The sequence below is a fragment of the Schistocerca piceifrons genome, chromosome 5 (genome assembly GCF_021461385.2).
Source record: "Schistocerca piceifrons isolate TAMUIC-IGC-003096 chromosome 5, iqSchPice1.1, whole genome shotgun sequence".
Taxonomy (NCBI): Eukaryota; Metazoa; Arthropoda; class Insecta; order Orthoptera; family Acrididae; genus Schistocerca; species Schistocerca piceifrons.
Genome location: NC_060142.1, coordinates 314019031 through 314036086, shown reverse-complemented (window position 1 = coordinate 314036086; position 17056 = coordinate 314019031). Strand labels below are relative to the sequence as shown.

At 39.0% G+C, this 17056-nt stretch overlaps 1 protein-coding gene across 1 annotated transcript in view; it reads right to left on the bottom strand.

The window, feature by feature from the left end:
* Positions 1-17056, bottom strand: part of LOC124798257 (non-lysosomal glucosylceramidase) — a 257460-nt gene that overhangs the window by 50923 nt on the left and 189481 nt on the right. The window contains exons 12-13 of the mRNA XM_047261576.1: positions 15470-15728; positions 1389-1531 (exon numbers count right to left, since the gene is read on the bottom strand). Of these exons, the coding sequence (XP_047117532.1) occupies positions 1389-1531; positions 15470-15728 (402 nt within the window). The remainder of the gene's footprint in view (positions 1-1388; positions 1532-15469; positions 15729-17056) is intronic.

The window sequence follows — 17056 nt, the reverse complement described above, 5'->3', positions numbered from 1 at the left end:
TTTGATGTTTATGAGACAATGTCGCAACTATGCATCATAACAGACTGCCTTCATTACACCAAAAAACAATTAGTTTTTGTCATCTAAAAAGTAGGGATAAAATGTCTGCTGTATTTTAGAAAGTTTGACTGCTTTTCTTTAATTTTTATGCATTGTTTACATCTAATGTTTTCTTGCCAATTTTTCTAATACTTGTTAACTGTACTGGGTAAATTAAAATAGTGTGTATGTACAGCAGGTTATTGCACAGTTTTCCATACTTAGACTAACATTTTTCATGTTCGGATTACTGGGGTTTGGATTAGCAGGACTCTGCTGAACTTGCTTTAAGGTATTAATATAATAAGCTTTATATTTTTACAGCATCTGAAGATGGCCACTATGTCACAAATCAGTATGATTGAGTCATAAATAAATATTGTGTCAAAAAAATGAACAAAACTTCAAAAGAGTGAAGCATAACCTCTGCGCCCACATGGCAGACATTGATTGTTCCTCTGTGAGCCACAATCTGTGGTGATGTTGCACCCTATTCCTTCAATGGCAACCAGAAAAGCCTCTTCAACATATAGAATGAGGCCTCCAGGTGCACACACACTAAGTGCATATGATTATCCTTCATGCCTCTTGCTGTCATTTTCGTAAGATGCACCATCTGTTCATTGCACCTTCAAACTGCCAATAATTAACTGAATCTTTAGCACTCACCTCTCTATGACATGCACACAGCACAGCACATTTCCCAACAGGTATTGTGTTACAATGGTTCAGTTTCAGTTAAGAGACAGAACCCCAGACTTGTCGGTAAGCGGTACAGGTGCAATACCCTGAGCTCTCTCTGGTCCCTCACTACTCTGTACCCAGATTCAACCTACCACTGACTTGCCACTTGGACTCAATCTGACAAGTAGTGCTAGCTTGTGTATTACCTGACAGGAAGGCAGTGTCTGCTGGAGAAGATGGCATTCAGAGTACCTCTGATACCTTTAGTATGCAGCTCTTGGAAGTTCACTGAACACATTCAGAGTAACTTTAAATAGCATGGCAACAGTGAGAGTGAGTCACAGCAGCTTACAAACAGCACTTACTTAACCACACACTCACAAACAGCATTCACAGTGGGTCTGCATTGTGGTTAGTGCAATGATTTTCTGAACAGTAAACGAAAAACTCTACGCTAACATAGCACACCGTCTTTTGATTTCAGGGTCTGTCACACTGCAAAGTTTGCGAGTACCATTTAAAAACTGAAACTTCTGTGGCCAAGAAAGTGGTCTGTGTAACATTTCTACTCCTTCTCTTCCTCCACCTAACTGTCAGCATATTTCAAAACAAATTATTCAGTTTACATATCATCAAACCCAAACAATAATTATGAAAGACAATACCATTCCATAGCTTCGAATTAAATGCCTCCTTTGCCCGAGCCAGTATTTCAGAATAATGGATACTTTCTTCAGGGTGGTTCAGTATCTCTGCCATCCTACTGCTGCAATACAAAGCTGCTATCCACAGGCTCCCACAGTATGCACTGTAACAAATGGAATTTTTAATAACCTTAGATCACAAAAAGTTAGAATTAGACAAAGAAACTTATTATAAATCAGCAAATGTACATTCTATGGGAGTGGAAGATGTAGGGGAGGGGATAGGGAGGAGAGAGGGGGTACGGGAAGGGAGAGAGAAAGACAGGGGGAGGTTGCTTGAAGGCATACAGCACACTGCTTTTGAAAAAACAAATTTTAAAACATTTAATCACCTCCCGCTACATTAAAATGTGTTTTCACTTAAAGCTCCAATTCTCTGAACAGACCAGTCTTTAAGAACAAACAGCTATTCCACATGTGCAACTGCTGTAGGAGTGTACTGACCAAAAAACTCTTAGGAGAAACAAAAACTCAATAAATCCAATCTTAATTCTGCCCATTGTTATCAGTGTTGCTGCTGAGACTTTTCCTTTTGTAAAAAATAAAATCAACCACTTTCAGTCACAAATTGTGATTTTTTTTTCAATACACAATGCATTTCGAATCCTGGGGGGCTCATCTTTAGGTACCCGATCAGTCCATGTCATTTTTGAAAGCATATTCCTACTGATCCTGTTAAAATGGTTTCAACTGTTAAATTCTTGCTTCTTAAGTTTTGTAAGAAGGTTCTCTCTCTCTCTCTCCTTCCTCATATGCCAATACAATCAGTGGAGATTTGGCCTATTTGAGTTGGCATGCAACACATGATCCCATCAGGCTCTTACATCTTGATCTTCTTGTTGCCAATTGAATGCAACTGTCTTTCATAAGCTTGTATCCCATCTGCCCAGTGGTCTCCCTCTTGGTATTTTTGGTATACTGGACTCAATCAGCTCATTGCTCAAATGGTTCAAATGGCTCTGAGCACTATGGGACTTAACATCTGAGGTCATCAGTCCCCTAGAACTTAGAATTACCTAAACCTAACTAACCTAAGGGCATCACACACATCCATGCCCGAGGCAGGATTCGAACCTGTGACCATAACGGTCACTGAAGTGCCTAGAACCGCTTGGCCACACCGGCCGGCAGCTCGTTGGTACTTCAAGGTATTTACACTTACTATTATGTCATTGACCTTTGGTGTATGTCTGATATCTAACTGCTTTCTTCCTGTGTTTCTTTGCGTAGCCCAACATTAATCTTTCCATTCCATTTTGAGTTACTACGAGTTTGCTGATAATGAACTCATTTAATGTCCTTGTCTCACAGCCATAAGTTAGAACTAACAGTATACCCTGGTCAAACGTGTCTTCTTCAGCTCAGTGAACTTCTTGCATTTGGTAACTGAAGAGAATAAGCTTGCCAGGCCAATTTATACAATGAAGTATCTCTAGGTCGGAAGTCTATTTTTGTATTAACAAGCTGACCCAGACATATATACAGGGTGGACCATTCATAGTGACTGGGACAAATATCTCACGAAATAACCATCAAACAAAAAAACTACAAAGAACAAAACTCATCTACCTTGTAGGGGGAAACCAGATGGCGCTATGGTTGGCCTGCTAGATGGTGCTGCCATAGGTAAAATGAATATCAACTGCGTTTTTTTAAAAATAGGAACCCACATATTTTATTACATATTCGGTGTAGTACGTAAAGAAATATGAATGTTTTAGTTGGACCACTTTTTTCACTTTGCGATAGATGGCACTGTAATAGTCACAAATGTGTAAGTATGTGGTATCACGTAACATTCCACCAGTGCAGATGGTATTTGCTTCATGATACATTACCCGTGTTAAAATCAACCATTTACCAATTGCGGAAAAGGTCAATATCATGTTGATGTATGGCTATTGTGATCAAAATGCCCAATGGGCATGTGCTATGTATGCTGCTCGGTATCCTGGATGACAACATCCAAATGTCTGGACGTTCGCTGGATAGTTATGTTAGTTACGGAAACAGGAAGTGTTCAGTCACATGTGAAACATCAACCATGACCTGCAACAAATGATGTTGCCCAAGTAGGTGTTTCAGCTGCTGTCACAGCTAATTCCCACATCAGTAGCAGACAAATTGCGCGAGAATCAGGAATCTCAAAAACGTCGGTGTGGAGAATGCTACATAAATATCGATTGCACCCATACCACATTTCTATGCACCAGGAATTGCATGGCGACAACTTTGAACATTGTGTACAGTTCTGCCACTGGGCACAAGACAAATTACGGGACGATGACAGATTTTTTGCACATGTTCTATCTAGCGACGAAGCATCATTCACCAAAAATGGTAACGTAAAGCGGCCTAATATGCACTATTGGGCAACGGAAAATCCACGATGGCTGTGACAAGTGGAACATCAGCGACCTTGGCGGGTTAATGTATGGTGTGACATTATGGGAGGAAGGATAATTGGCCCCATTTTATCGATGGCAATCTAAATGGTGCAATGTGTGCTGATTTCCTACATAATGTTCTACCGATGTTACTACAAGATGTTTCACGGCATGACAGAATGGCGATGTACTTCCAACATGATGGAGGTCTGGCACATAGCTTGCACGCGGTTGAAGCGGTACTGAATAGCATATTTCATGACAGATGGATTGGTCATTGAAGCACCATACCATGGCCCGCATGTTCACAGGATCTGACGTCCTCGGATTTCTTTCTGTGGGGAAAGTTGAAGGATATTTGCTATCGTGACCCACCACCAATGCCTGACAACATGCGTGCATTGTCAATGCATGTGCGAACATTACGGAAGGCAAACTACTCACTGTTGGGAGGAATGTCGTTACACGTATTGCCAAATGCATTGAAGCTGATGGACATCATTTTGAGCATTTATTGCATTAATGTAGTATTTACAGGTAATCATGCTGTAGCAGCATGCATTCTCAGAAATGATAATCTCACAAAGGTACATGTATGACATTGGATCAACCGAAATAAAATGTTCAAACGTACCTACGTTTTGTATTTTAATTTAAAAAACCTACCGGTTACCAACTGTTCGTCTAAAATTGTGAGCCATATGTTTGTGACTATTACAGCGCCATCCAGCACAAAGCAAAAAGAGTGGTCCAACCAAAACATTCATTCATATTTCTTTACGTGCTACACGAATATGTAATAAAAAATGGGGCTTCCTATTTAAAAATCGCAGTTGATATCCGCTTGACCCCCCCCCCCTCCCCCCCCAAGAACCATGGACCTTGCCGTTGGTGGGGAGGCCTGTGTGCCTCAGCGATACAGATAGCCGTACCGTAGGTGCAACCACAACCAATGGGTATCTGTTGAGAGGCCAGACAAACGTGTGGTTCCTGAAGACGGGCAGCAGCCTTTTCAGTAGTTGCAGGGGCACAGTCTGGATGATTGACTGATCTGGCCTTGTAACACCAGACAAAACGGCGTTGCTGTTCTGGTACTGTGAACGGCTGAAAGCAAGGGGAAACTACAGCCGTAATTTTTCCCGAGGGCATGCAGCTTTACTGTGTGGTTTAATGATGATGGCATCCTCTTCGGTAAAATATTCTGGAGGTAAAATAGTCCCCCATTCGGATCTCCGGGCGGGGACTACTCAGGAGGACGTCGTTATCAGGAAAAAGAAAACTGGCGTTCTACGGATCGGAGCGTGGAATGTCAGATCCCTTAATCGGGCAGGTAGGTTAGAAAATTTAAAAAGGGAAATGGATAGGTTAAAGTTAGAGATAGTAGGAGTTAGTGAAGTTCGGTGGCAGGAGGAACAAGACTTTTGGTCAGGCGAATACTGGGTTATAAATACAAAATCAAAAAGGGGTAATGCAGGAGTCGGTTTTATAATGAATAAAAAAATAGGAGTGCGGGTAAGCTACTGCAAACAGCATAGTGAATGCATTATTGTGGCCAAGATAGACACGAAGCCCATGCCTACTACAGTAGTACAAGTTTATATGCCAACTAGCTCTGCAGATGATGAAGAAATTTAAGAAATGTATGATGAAATAAAAGATATTATTCAGATAGCGAAGGGAGATGAAAATTTATAGTCAAGGATGACTGGAATTCAGTAATAGGAAAGGGAGCGAAGGAAAAGTAATAGTTGAATATGGATTTTGGCTAAGAAATGAAAGAGGAAGCCGCCTGGTAGAATTTTGCACAAAGCACAACTTAATCATAGCTAACACTTGGTTCAAGAATCATAAAAGAAGGTTGTATACATGGAAGAAGCCTGGAGATACTGACAGGTTTCAGATAGATTATATAATGGTAAGACAGAGATTTAGGAACCAGGTTTTAAATTGTAAGACATTTCCAGGGGCAGATGTAGACTCTGACCACAATCTGTTGGTTATGAACTGTAGATTAAAACTGAAGAAACTGCAAAAAGGTGGGAATTTAAGGAGATGGGACCTGGATAAACTGGAAGAACCAGAGATTGTACAGAGTTTCAGGGAGACCATGAGGGAACAACTGACACAAATGGAGGAATGAAATACAGTAGAAGAAGAATGGGTAGCTTTGAGAGATGAAGTAGTGAAGGCAGCAGAGGATCAAATAGGTAAAAAGACGAGGGCTAGTAGAAATCATTGGGTAACAGAAGAAATATTGAATTTAATTGATGAAAGGAGAAAATATAAGAATGCAGTAAATGAAGCAGGCAAAAAGGAATACAAATGTATCAAAAATGAGATTGACAGGAAGTGCAAAATGGCTAAACAGGGATGGCTAGAGGTCAAATGTAAGGATGTAGAGGCTTATCTCACTAGGGGTAAGATAGATAGTGCCTACAGGAAAATTAAAGAGACCTTTAGAGAAAAGAGAACCACTTGTATGAATATCAAGAGCTCAGATGGAAACCCAGTTCTAAGCAAAGAAGGGAAAGCAGAAAGGTGGAAGGAGTATATAGAGGGTCTATACAAGGGTGATGTACTTGAGGACAATATTATGGAAATGGAAGAAGATGTAGATGAAGATGAAATGGGAAATACGATACTGCGTGAAGAGTTCGACAGAGCACTGAAAGACCTGAGTCGAAACAAGGTCCCGGGAGTAGACAACATTCCATTAGAACTACTGACAGCCTTGGGAGAGCCAGTCCTGACAAAATCTACCATCTGGTGAGCAAGATGTATGAGACAGGTGAAATACCCTCAGATTTCAAGAAGAATATAATAATTCCAATCCCAAAGAAAAATTCTATTCAATACCTCCTCATCAGTTATATGATCTACCCATCTAATCTTTAGCATTCTTCTGTAGCACCACATTTCGAAAGCTCCTATTCTCTTCTTGTCCAAACTAGTTATCGTCCATGTTTCACTTCCATACATGGCTACACTCCATACAAATACTTTCAGAAAAGACTTCCTGACCCTTAAATCTATACTCAATGTTAACAAATTTCTCTTCTTTAGAAACGCTTTCCTTGCCATTGCCAGTCTACATTTTATATCCTCTCTACTTCGACCATCATCAGTTATTTTGCTCCCCAAATAGCAAAACATCTTTACTACTTTAAGTGCCTCATTTCCTAATCTAATTCCCTCAGCATCACCCGACTTAATTAGACTACATTCCATTATCCTTGTTTTGATTTTGTTGATGTTCATCTTATATCCTCCTTTCAAGACACTATCCATTCCGTTCAACTGCTCTTCTAAGTCCTTTGCTGTCTCTGACAGAATTACAATGTCATCGGCGAACCTCAAAGTTTTTATTTCTTCTCCATGGATTTTAATACCTACTTCAAATTTTTCTTTTGTTTCCTTCAATGATTGCTCAATATACAGATTGATCAACATCGGGGAGAGGCTACAACCCTGTCTCACTCCCTTCCAAACCACTGCTTCCCTTTCATGCCCCTCGACTCTTATAACTGCCATCTGCTTTCTGTACAAATTGTAAATAGCCTTTCGCTCCCTGTATTTTACCCCTGCCACCTTCAGAATTTGAAAGAGAGTATTCCAGTTAACATTGTCAAAAGCTTTCTAGTCTACAAATGCTAGGTTTGCCTTTCCTTAATCTAGCTTCTAAGATACATCGTAGGGTCAGTATTGCCTCACGTGTTCCTACATTTCTACGGAATCCGAACTGATCTTCCCCGAGGTCGGCTTCTACTAGTTTTTCCATTCGTCTGTAAAGAATTCGCATTAGTATTTTGCATCCATGACTTATTAAACTGATAGTTCGGTAATTTTCACATCTGTCAGCACCTGCTTTCTTTGGGATTGGAATTATTATATTATTCTTGAAGTCTGAGGGTATTTCGCCTTTCTCATACATCTTGCTCACCAGATGGTAGAGTTTTGTCAAGACTGGCTCTCCCAAGGCCGTCAGTAGTTCTAATGGAATGTTGTCTACTCCGGGGGCCTTGTTTCGACTTAGGTCTTTCAGTGCTCTGTCAAACTCTTCACGCAGTATCGTATCTCCAATTTCATCTTCATCTACATCCTCTTCCATTTCCATAATATTGTCCCCAAGTACATCGCCCTTGTATAGACCCTCTATATACTCCTTCCACCTTTCTGCTTTCCCTTCTTTGCTTAGAACTGCGTTTCCATCCAAGCTCTTGATATTCATACAAGTGGTTCTCTTTTCTCCAAAGGTCACTTTAATTTTCCTGTAGGCAGTATCTATCTTACCCCTAGTGAGATAAGCCTCTACATCCTTACATTTGTCCTCTAGCCATCCCTGTTTAGCCATTTTGCACTTCCTGTCGATCTCATTTTGGAGACGTTTGTACTCCTTTTTGTCTGCTTCATTTACTGCATTCTTATATTTTCTCCTTTCATCAATTAAATTCGAAATTTCTTCTGTTACTCAAGGAGTTCTACTAGCCCTCATCTTTTTACCTACTTGATCCTCTGCTGCCTTCAGTACTTCATCCCTCGGAGCTACCAATTCTTCTTCTACTGTACTTCTTTCCCCCATTCCTGTGAATTGTTCCCTCATGGTCTCCCTGAAACTCTGTACAACCTCTGGTTCTTTCAGTTTATCCAGGTCCCATATCCTTAAATTCCCACCTTTTTGCAGTTTCTTCAGTTTTAATCTACAGTTCATAACCAACAGATTGTGGTCAGAGTCCACATCTGCCCCTGGAAATGTCTTACAATTTAATACCTGGTTCCTAAATCTCTGTCTTACCATTATATAATCTATCTGATACCTTTTAGTATCTCCAGGATTCTACCATGTATACAACCTTCTTTTATGATTCTTGAACCAAGTGTTAGCTATGATTAAGTTATGCTCTGTGCAAAATTCTACCAGACGGCTTCCTCTTTCATTTCTTTCCCCCAATCCATATTCACCTACTATATTTCCTTCTCTCCATTTTCCCACTCTCGAATTCCAGTCACCCATGACTATTAAATTTTCGTCCCCCTTCACCAACTGAATAATTTCTTTTATCGCATCATAAATTTCATCAATTTCTTCATCATCTGCAGAGCAATTTGGCATATAAACTTGTACTACTGTAGTAGGCATGAGCTTCGTGCCTATCTTGGCCACAATAATGCATTCACTATGCTGTTTGTAGTAGCTTACCCGCACTCCTATTTTTTTTATTTATTATTAAACCAACTCCTGCATTACCCCTATTTGATTTTTTATTTATAACCCTGTATTCACCTGACCAAAAGTCTTGTTCCTCCTGCCACCGAACTTCACTAATTCCCACTATATCTAACTTTAAACTATCCATTTCCCTTTTTAAATTTTCTAACCTACCTGCTCGATTTAGGGATCTGACATTCCACGCTCCGATCCGTAGAACGCCAGTTTTCTTTCTCCTGATAACGACGTCCTCTTGAGTAGCCCCGCCCGGAGATCCGAATGGGGGACTATTTTACCTCCAGAATATTTTACCCAAGAGGACGCCATCATCATTAACCATACAGTAAAGCTGCATGCCCTTGGGAAAAATTACGGCTGTAGTTTCCCCTTGCTTTCAGCCATTCGCAGTACCAACATAGCAAGGCCGTTTTGGTTATTGTTACAGGGCCAGATCAGTCAATCATCAAGACTGTTGCCCCTGCAACTACTGAAAAGGCTGCTGCCCCTCTTCAGGAACCACACGTTTGTCTGGCCTCTCAACAGATACCCCTCCGTTGTGGTTGCACCTACGGTACAGCCATCTGTATCGCTGAGGCACGCGAGCCTCCCCACCAACGGCAATGTCCATGGTTCATGGGGGAGGGGGGGGCGGACACGTCTAGGTACATAAATAAAAATTTGAAGTGCAGCATGCAAAAAAGGCATTTTCTTTGAAACAACTGCAATTTAACGTTTGGATGCTCGTTTTGGTTAGGCTGATTGCTCTCATGCCATTAATTTGGCTACAGAACAGGTCAATTAAAAGTCACAGCTAATTAAAATTAGTACAATAAATGAAAAACTAAGTGCTAATCAGCATAATTCCATATAATTATCCACCACAATGGAAAACACCGCATGTTGACTTCCCTGTAAAGTACTTTAAATTAACTAAAACTAGTTATCTTCCAAAATAATTAAACCTGAATTTCAGAGTCACTGCCACTTTCCATCATAACCAGTGTCAGATTATGAACTTGGACTATGCGTACATACCTTTGATACATAAATTTTTCTACATTATATGATATACAGAACTAACAAACTAACACAATATATATATCTCTCTCTCTCTCTCTCTCTCTCTCTCTCTCTCTCTCTCTCTCTCACACACACACACACACACACACACACACACACACACACACACACTCCACTGACTTCTCTGGGTCATGATGACCCTGTGCCCTGTGTTGTGCTGCTTCCACCCATTGAGAGATACCCAGCACCTTGCAGTCACTTTATGTTGCAATCTGCTTCTTGGTCTTCCAGGAGGTCTTCTATCTTATTGTCATATATCTGATGGACTATTCTGCCACAGTCCATTCTGACACTGTGGCCTGTACATTGCAAAAGCCTCACATTGACAATGTTCACTACCAAGGTTTGGTTGGCCAGTTTAACTGGTTCTTAACTGGATCTCAAAATCCATCTTTGTGTTGCTTGGTTAAATGTTAGCCCAAAGATTTTGCTGTAGACTTTACTTTCGAAGACAGAGAGTCGGTGCTCTTCTTTTTTTTGTCATGTTCTGGCTCCATATAGCAGTACTAGCCTGATGATTGTGGTGTAGAGTTGCAGCTTAGTTTTCCTGGTCAAGATTTTGGAGGATACGAGTTTTGGAAGAAAAAGTAAACCTTCTTTGTGTTCTGTAGTCTAGTTTGCTATTCGACTTGTCTTCTTGAACAGAATTTCAATTACACCACTGTTAGTTCCTATTATAACTGTCATCTACAAAGGCCAGTATACTTGACTGTTTTTTCAAGACATTTTCATTTGTTGCCTGTTTGGTTTCTCTTATCAAAATTTCCATGACAAGGTTGAAGATATGTTGCGATGGAGTATCATCTTGCTTCAATCCAGTTCTGTTCTCAAAACATCTGATATTGAGCCACATTATGTCACCCTGTTTACCACCATCTTCATACACATTTTGACCAACCTGATGAGTATGTTGAGGATTCCGTATTCTGCCATGATTTCCTGAGCACCTTCTGGAAATCTATGAACAGGTAATGGATGCTCTTGTTGTATTCCCATATTTGTTCACTGATGGTCTTGATGTAAAATATACTATCTATTGTTGATCTATTTCTCCAAAAACCATTCTGGTAGTTCCCTATCACATCCTCAGTACAGGGCTTCAGTCTTTACAGTGTCATACGTCACAGTACTTTGCATGCTGTGACTAGTAGGGATAGTCCTCTGTAATTTCTGCAGTTTCGTTTGTCTTCTTTTCTGCAGTTTCATTTATCTCCTTTCTTATATACAGGGACAAAAATTCATTCCCTCCATACATCTGGTATTTTTTTCATCTTGCCAGATTTTACGAATAAGGTGAAACAATTTCTTTTGAAATTTATGAACACCAAATTATGACCAGTGCGTTTGTTGGCACTCTGGTACACAGTAATATCGCTGAGGGCACTCCTGTATCTGTTTGAGATTTGGTTTGCTGTCTTTCCATTGCCAAATATGATGTATCTTTGTGCATATCATTGTGTGGAAAGATTGTGCTTCTGACATTCATGATTTCTGATTCAGCACATCAGATCATTCTACTAACATTCATGCTTTCTGATTCAGTGAATCCATTTTCATTGGTTTCATCATGGATGCTTTCACTGCCTACTGACAGTTGCAAATGTCTCTCTTTGCATACCTTGGCAGTGAAGTCTCCCAGCACTATTTTGATGTTGTGCTGCAATAGGCTGTCATACACAATTTTCAGGTGTTCATAGAAACTGTCTTTTACGGCATCTACTTTGTCATAGGTAGGCGCACAAACTAATAAATTAAGTCACTAATTAACAATTCTGTGTAATTTACTATGATCTCCAACATGGCACTTATACTTGTAAACAAAAAGATTCACATTGTGTAGAAGAAGAGTGTCCATGTATTTTTCTAAATTTCTGACCATCAACATTTTCGATAAGCCAAAGTCCCATTAGTTCTCATAGTTCATCAAAAACAGTGTCCCCATCGTAACTGACTTTAAAAACCCTAATGTGATTTCCGAAATAACAGTATATTCTTATGCCCATCTACAACCAGTCCAACATCACCCAAAATTGCCAGTCCATGGTTTGAAGGGTGAAAAGTAAGGCTTGTGTCAAGCACACTCTCACTCTCACTCTCACTCTCATGCTCACTGTTGACTCATCCGCTACTATGTACAAACACTACATGAAAATATGCATGTACCAAAAACCATGAAACCCAGGAACTTTAATGTTTAATACCTTTTATTAATTAAGGAACATTTTAACCAAACTTTGTTGTGATTGATAACAAGGGTGGAATATCATTGTCATCAAAACTAGTGATTCTTGGACTCAGTGAAGTTAATTATGAACTCGATTAACTGAACTATTGAAGTGTAATCTTTTCTCTAATAAATTACTACAGGAAAGGGTTAAGTGGAAACTGTGATGTTTCTGAGTAAATGTCAAGGTTCGCCCCCCCCACCCCCTCCCCCCCCCTCCCACCCCCACCCCCACAATAGAACAGTTAACTTTGCCACTGCACTAACAAATTTTCATAGTTAACGAACTGGTCACCGTTATCAATAACTGATTTCAGTGAAGAATAAATGTATGTGTTAGTGCAAATTAAATTGTGGTGCTTAGTATATCTTCGAGCAAACACCATCTCACCCACATTTAGACTTTCAGCTTTGCAGTGATAGAGAGTGATGTTACCCAGGTGAGACTACTACAAGAACCGGGTCGTTAGCAGACTTGTGTTTACTAAGGTTTCATTTAATAATTTAAATTATCTCACTGGCAGTGTACATTTGTGAGCAGATCAAGCACATAACATTAATGAAATTGTCACACAAGAAGAGAAAAAAGTAAAACAATGCTCCAATACAATCTTTACTGAGACCAGCATAATAAGACAGTTGACACAAACTTAATGAACATGATGCTATCATTGTTAAGGGTTATGAATGGAATTCCCCTACTGTCCTTTGTAAAGATGATAACATGGCTAATTATCGCAATTTTTTCTCAGCAAGCAACATTACTTAACTGAACCATGATCCAACTGAAAATGGCAGAAAAAATTAATATTCTTAATCAATGTAACTTCTTATATCTAATAAACAAAAAGTTGCATATTAATTTCATTGCTCCCATACTAAGGGCACGACCAAAAATCCACAAACCTAACTTATCGATCACATCCATTGTCCACTCCGAGAATACACCAGCATACAAACTTTCCCCAGTATTAAATAATATCGTCAAGGAATTTTACATTTTCAAATCAACATATTCAATTAAAAACACACATGGGCTAACACTTTCCATCAAACACACAAAAGTCCGTGGACAAGCTAGATTCACCTAATCTGACAGAGTAACTCCCAATACGACAACTGAAAGTATTACACAAAATCTTATTAAACACAAAAACTAACCTTGCCTGAGATTTCAGAACTGGCCAACTTATTTGAATTGCACTGTGCCATAACTATTCCTCATTTAATGGTAAGATCTACCAACAGAAATAAGACTTAGCCAAGGGTTTACTCCGAAATGCTTTGCTAGAGTAACAACATATCAAGCTCCTTGCTGCCATAGTCAGCAACTGCTTAAAAAAAAGACATTTTTAATGGTAAAACTAACCTTGCCATACAAATAGCTTGTTACAGCACATATGTTGATTACACTCTACTCTTAGGGAACAAAATATGAGCTTGATGAACTTTTTACAATTATCAGTCCACTCCATAATACAATAATGTTTACAACACAACATGAAAGAAACTGTTCCACACTACACAAAAAGCAGCACACCTTCAAAACGTACACAAGTACACTGCATTCAGGTTCATCTCCAACCCCTCTCCCTGCCCCCTGCTCCCTGCTTCCTCCTCCTCCTCCTCCCCCCCCCCCCCTTCCCACCCCACCTGACACAATTCCAACCCAATATAGTTCACCTACTGAAATGCACCACTGGCATTGTGCATTCAGCCAGCGCCTCGTTGGTGCATAGGCTGTGTGCGCATGAATGTGTACTCTGGTTTTAAAGGGGTTTACTCCAAAAGCTAGCAAATTTTCTTTCTGTTTTATGTGTGCCCGTCAGTGACTCAATGCTTCTGCTTTTCAGGGAGTGGTCTCCTTTATTCTTAAAGTATTTACATGCTACCAGAACTTTCCTATGAAATTAATCCATTATCTGCTAAGGCATAATATCATTTACAATATTATTTTTTCCTGTAGCAGAAATAATGTCATGATCCATATCTATACTTGTCTATCTCAATATTATGCCAAATCAGTTTGATTTTATTGTCTTTATATTGCAATTTCCAACATTCTAGTTTCCAAGCACTCCTCTTAACATATTGCAATACTGTCTATTACATAAATACACCTCATGAGCTTGCTGGTTTTGGTTATGCACCTCTTTTACCTATGAAGATACTCTTCTGCCCATAGTAAGTACATTGAATTCAGTACTAGTATCTGTCTCAAACAAAACGTTCAGACCAGTCACTATGTTTTATGCTCTTACTACAGAATTCTGTAGTAAAGTTATAGATCGGTCTCACTCTCTGAAATATAAACACAGAGAACTCCAGATTATCTATGTTAATGTGAACCCAAGACTGCATGGACAATCACAAAACCATGGATAATCGGAAATAAATATGTTTTTACAGGAAACTGCTATTTGCTGTACTTTTAAAACACAGTGTAAGTCAGAACTGATGTGAAGCCATCATACAACTGTTATTCAAGCAATATTGAGGATATTCAACCCATTTGTCAGTCATGTGATAATTGCCACAACATGTTTCAGGACAATATTATCCCATTTTGAAGTGCTAAAAGCAACAACACCAGATAAAACAATCCCCCTTATACTGACAGACATGTTAGTATTACAGACATCCTGAGTTATACTCTACCTTAAAAAAGAAAACAAAATTAGGTAGGGATAATGCTACCCTGAAACATGTTATGGTAATAATCACACGAATGACAACTGGGCTGAATATCCTCGATAGTGCTGTATGTCACATCTGAAGGCCCACTGCATTACTTACATTTTACTCACCAGAAATAATGGATTAGAAATTATCAATCTTTAACTTATAGAAAAAAGATAGGCAAATGAATACACAGGAAATCGATGATGGATATGTTACAAGGATGGAGCGTTTGCATCATTTTCCTGAAGCTTGACTGGGAAGTGGAGTGTGTATATTTTTTTAAGCGGAGTTGCAGAATATATATTACTCATATTCAACTTCTAGTTGGAAAATTTTTTGTCAATATATAGAATTGCAAACAGGCTGATTTCCATGGCACAGTATGCTAACAGGTGAGTAAGCAAAATACAATGTTACTTGGCACTTTCATGATAAGAAAAAATGACTTCTGCACTGAACTCACCTTGGTCCCTTCATGATCCAGGCATCAAATGTCTGATCAGCAAATCCACTGTTTTCAATAAGGCCATCATTATCTTCATCCCATGTCAGTGCCTTATTCATGACTGTTTTTATTTTTGGCCACATAGCTTCAAGATAGTCACAAGAATCAAAAAAGCAGTAGTCACGGTAACACTGGAGAACGAATTTTAAATTCAGATCACGCCATTCCGAGACATCGTGAATGGGATACGAATTTATGGCTAAGAATGGTTCTTCCTCTGCAAATAAAATGAAGTTTAGTATTTAACTAAGTCTTGAACACAAAGTGGGAAAGCAGAATGAACAAAGTTTAATCTAGTATCAACATGCCATTCAAATTACATATGTTTAATATTAACACAAAATAGATAAAAACACACAAGCAAACACTACAGAGGCTATCTGATACTTTTTATACAAATAAGTAATTTTATTGTGTCCTTTCTCACAGTAACTTCCACATTGTGTTGCAAAATTTTGTGCTACTTACAATTAATTCATAATATAAAATATATTAGATACTTAAAAAGTAAAACAATGAAAGAATCAAGCAAAAAGAATCTGGAGCAAGTAAAATACTGAGGCAAATGAAACTGATATCCATACAACAGATGTTCCTAAAATGATACTCAATAACATCACTGATCACAAGATTCAATGGTTACATCCCTGATGGACAGTAACAGCGCACTAACCAGCAATCATCCATTTCTGAATGCTTATGATTTGCTCCAAAATACACTGTATGTACTGATGGATTACTTTCAAAATTACAATCCCAAAGGAGATTATGGAAAGCAGTCACTAAAAATCAGCAATTCTTTTGGCCATGATGGTACTCCTAGCATGCTAGCAGAGCACTAAAATCTTGTGAAAATATGATAAGACTGCCCTTGAACTAGCTCTGTAATCAGTCAAAAAATTTAAATATGCTATAGGAATGCCCATCTATAAAAATGGCAACAGAAGAAATACCTCTAAATACAAGCACACTGCACATCCTTCAGCCTATTCCAAAATGTTAGAGGAAATAGCCAACAACAGAATACTGACACATTTGTCTGATCAGAATTTTTAACTGCCTGGCTTCTTTGAGGGATTCTTCACAGATAAAACCATAAAAATGCTAACAAAGTTCTGTCACAGCTAAACAAGAAAATTTTTTTCTGCTGACGTATTCTGTGACCTATTCAATGACTTGGTTAAATGGACTATAAACTCATAGGATAAAATAAATGTTATGGCAGCTCTCTTCCATAGGTGAGGCCATCTTTTACTACACAATGCATATGGTTACACTGACAAATAACACGACAGATGTAACATTAAATTCAGAGCAAAACAAGGCAAACCACAGTATTCAGTCCTGTCTCCATTCTCCTCTTAATTTGTTTCAATGACTATATGATTTGAAAAACATGACATATGCCTCCACAAACAATGAGTTTATAATTTATTTGGGCATTCCCTAGTCAAATGTATTAGTAACTGAGTTGATCCTTTCACTACACATGCTGGTGGCGGCGGTGAAAAGTTGTAGTGTGAGGTCACTAAACAAAGAGTTTGC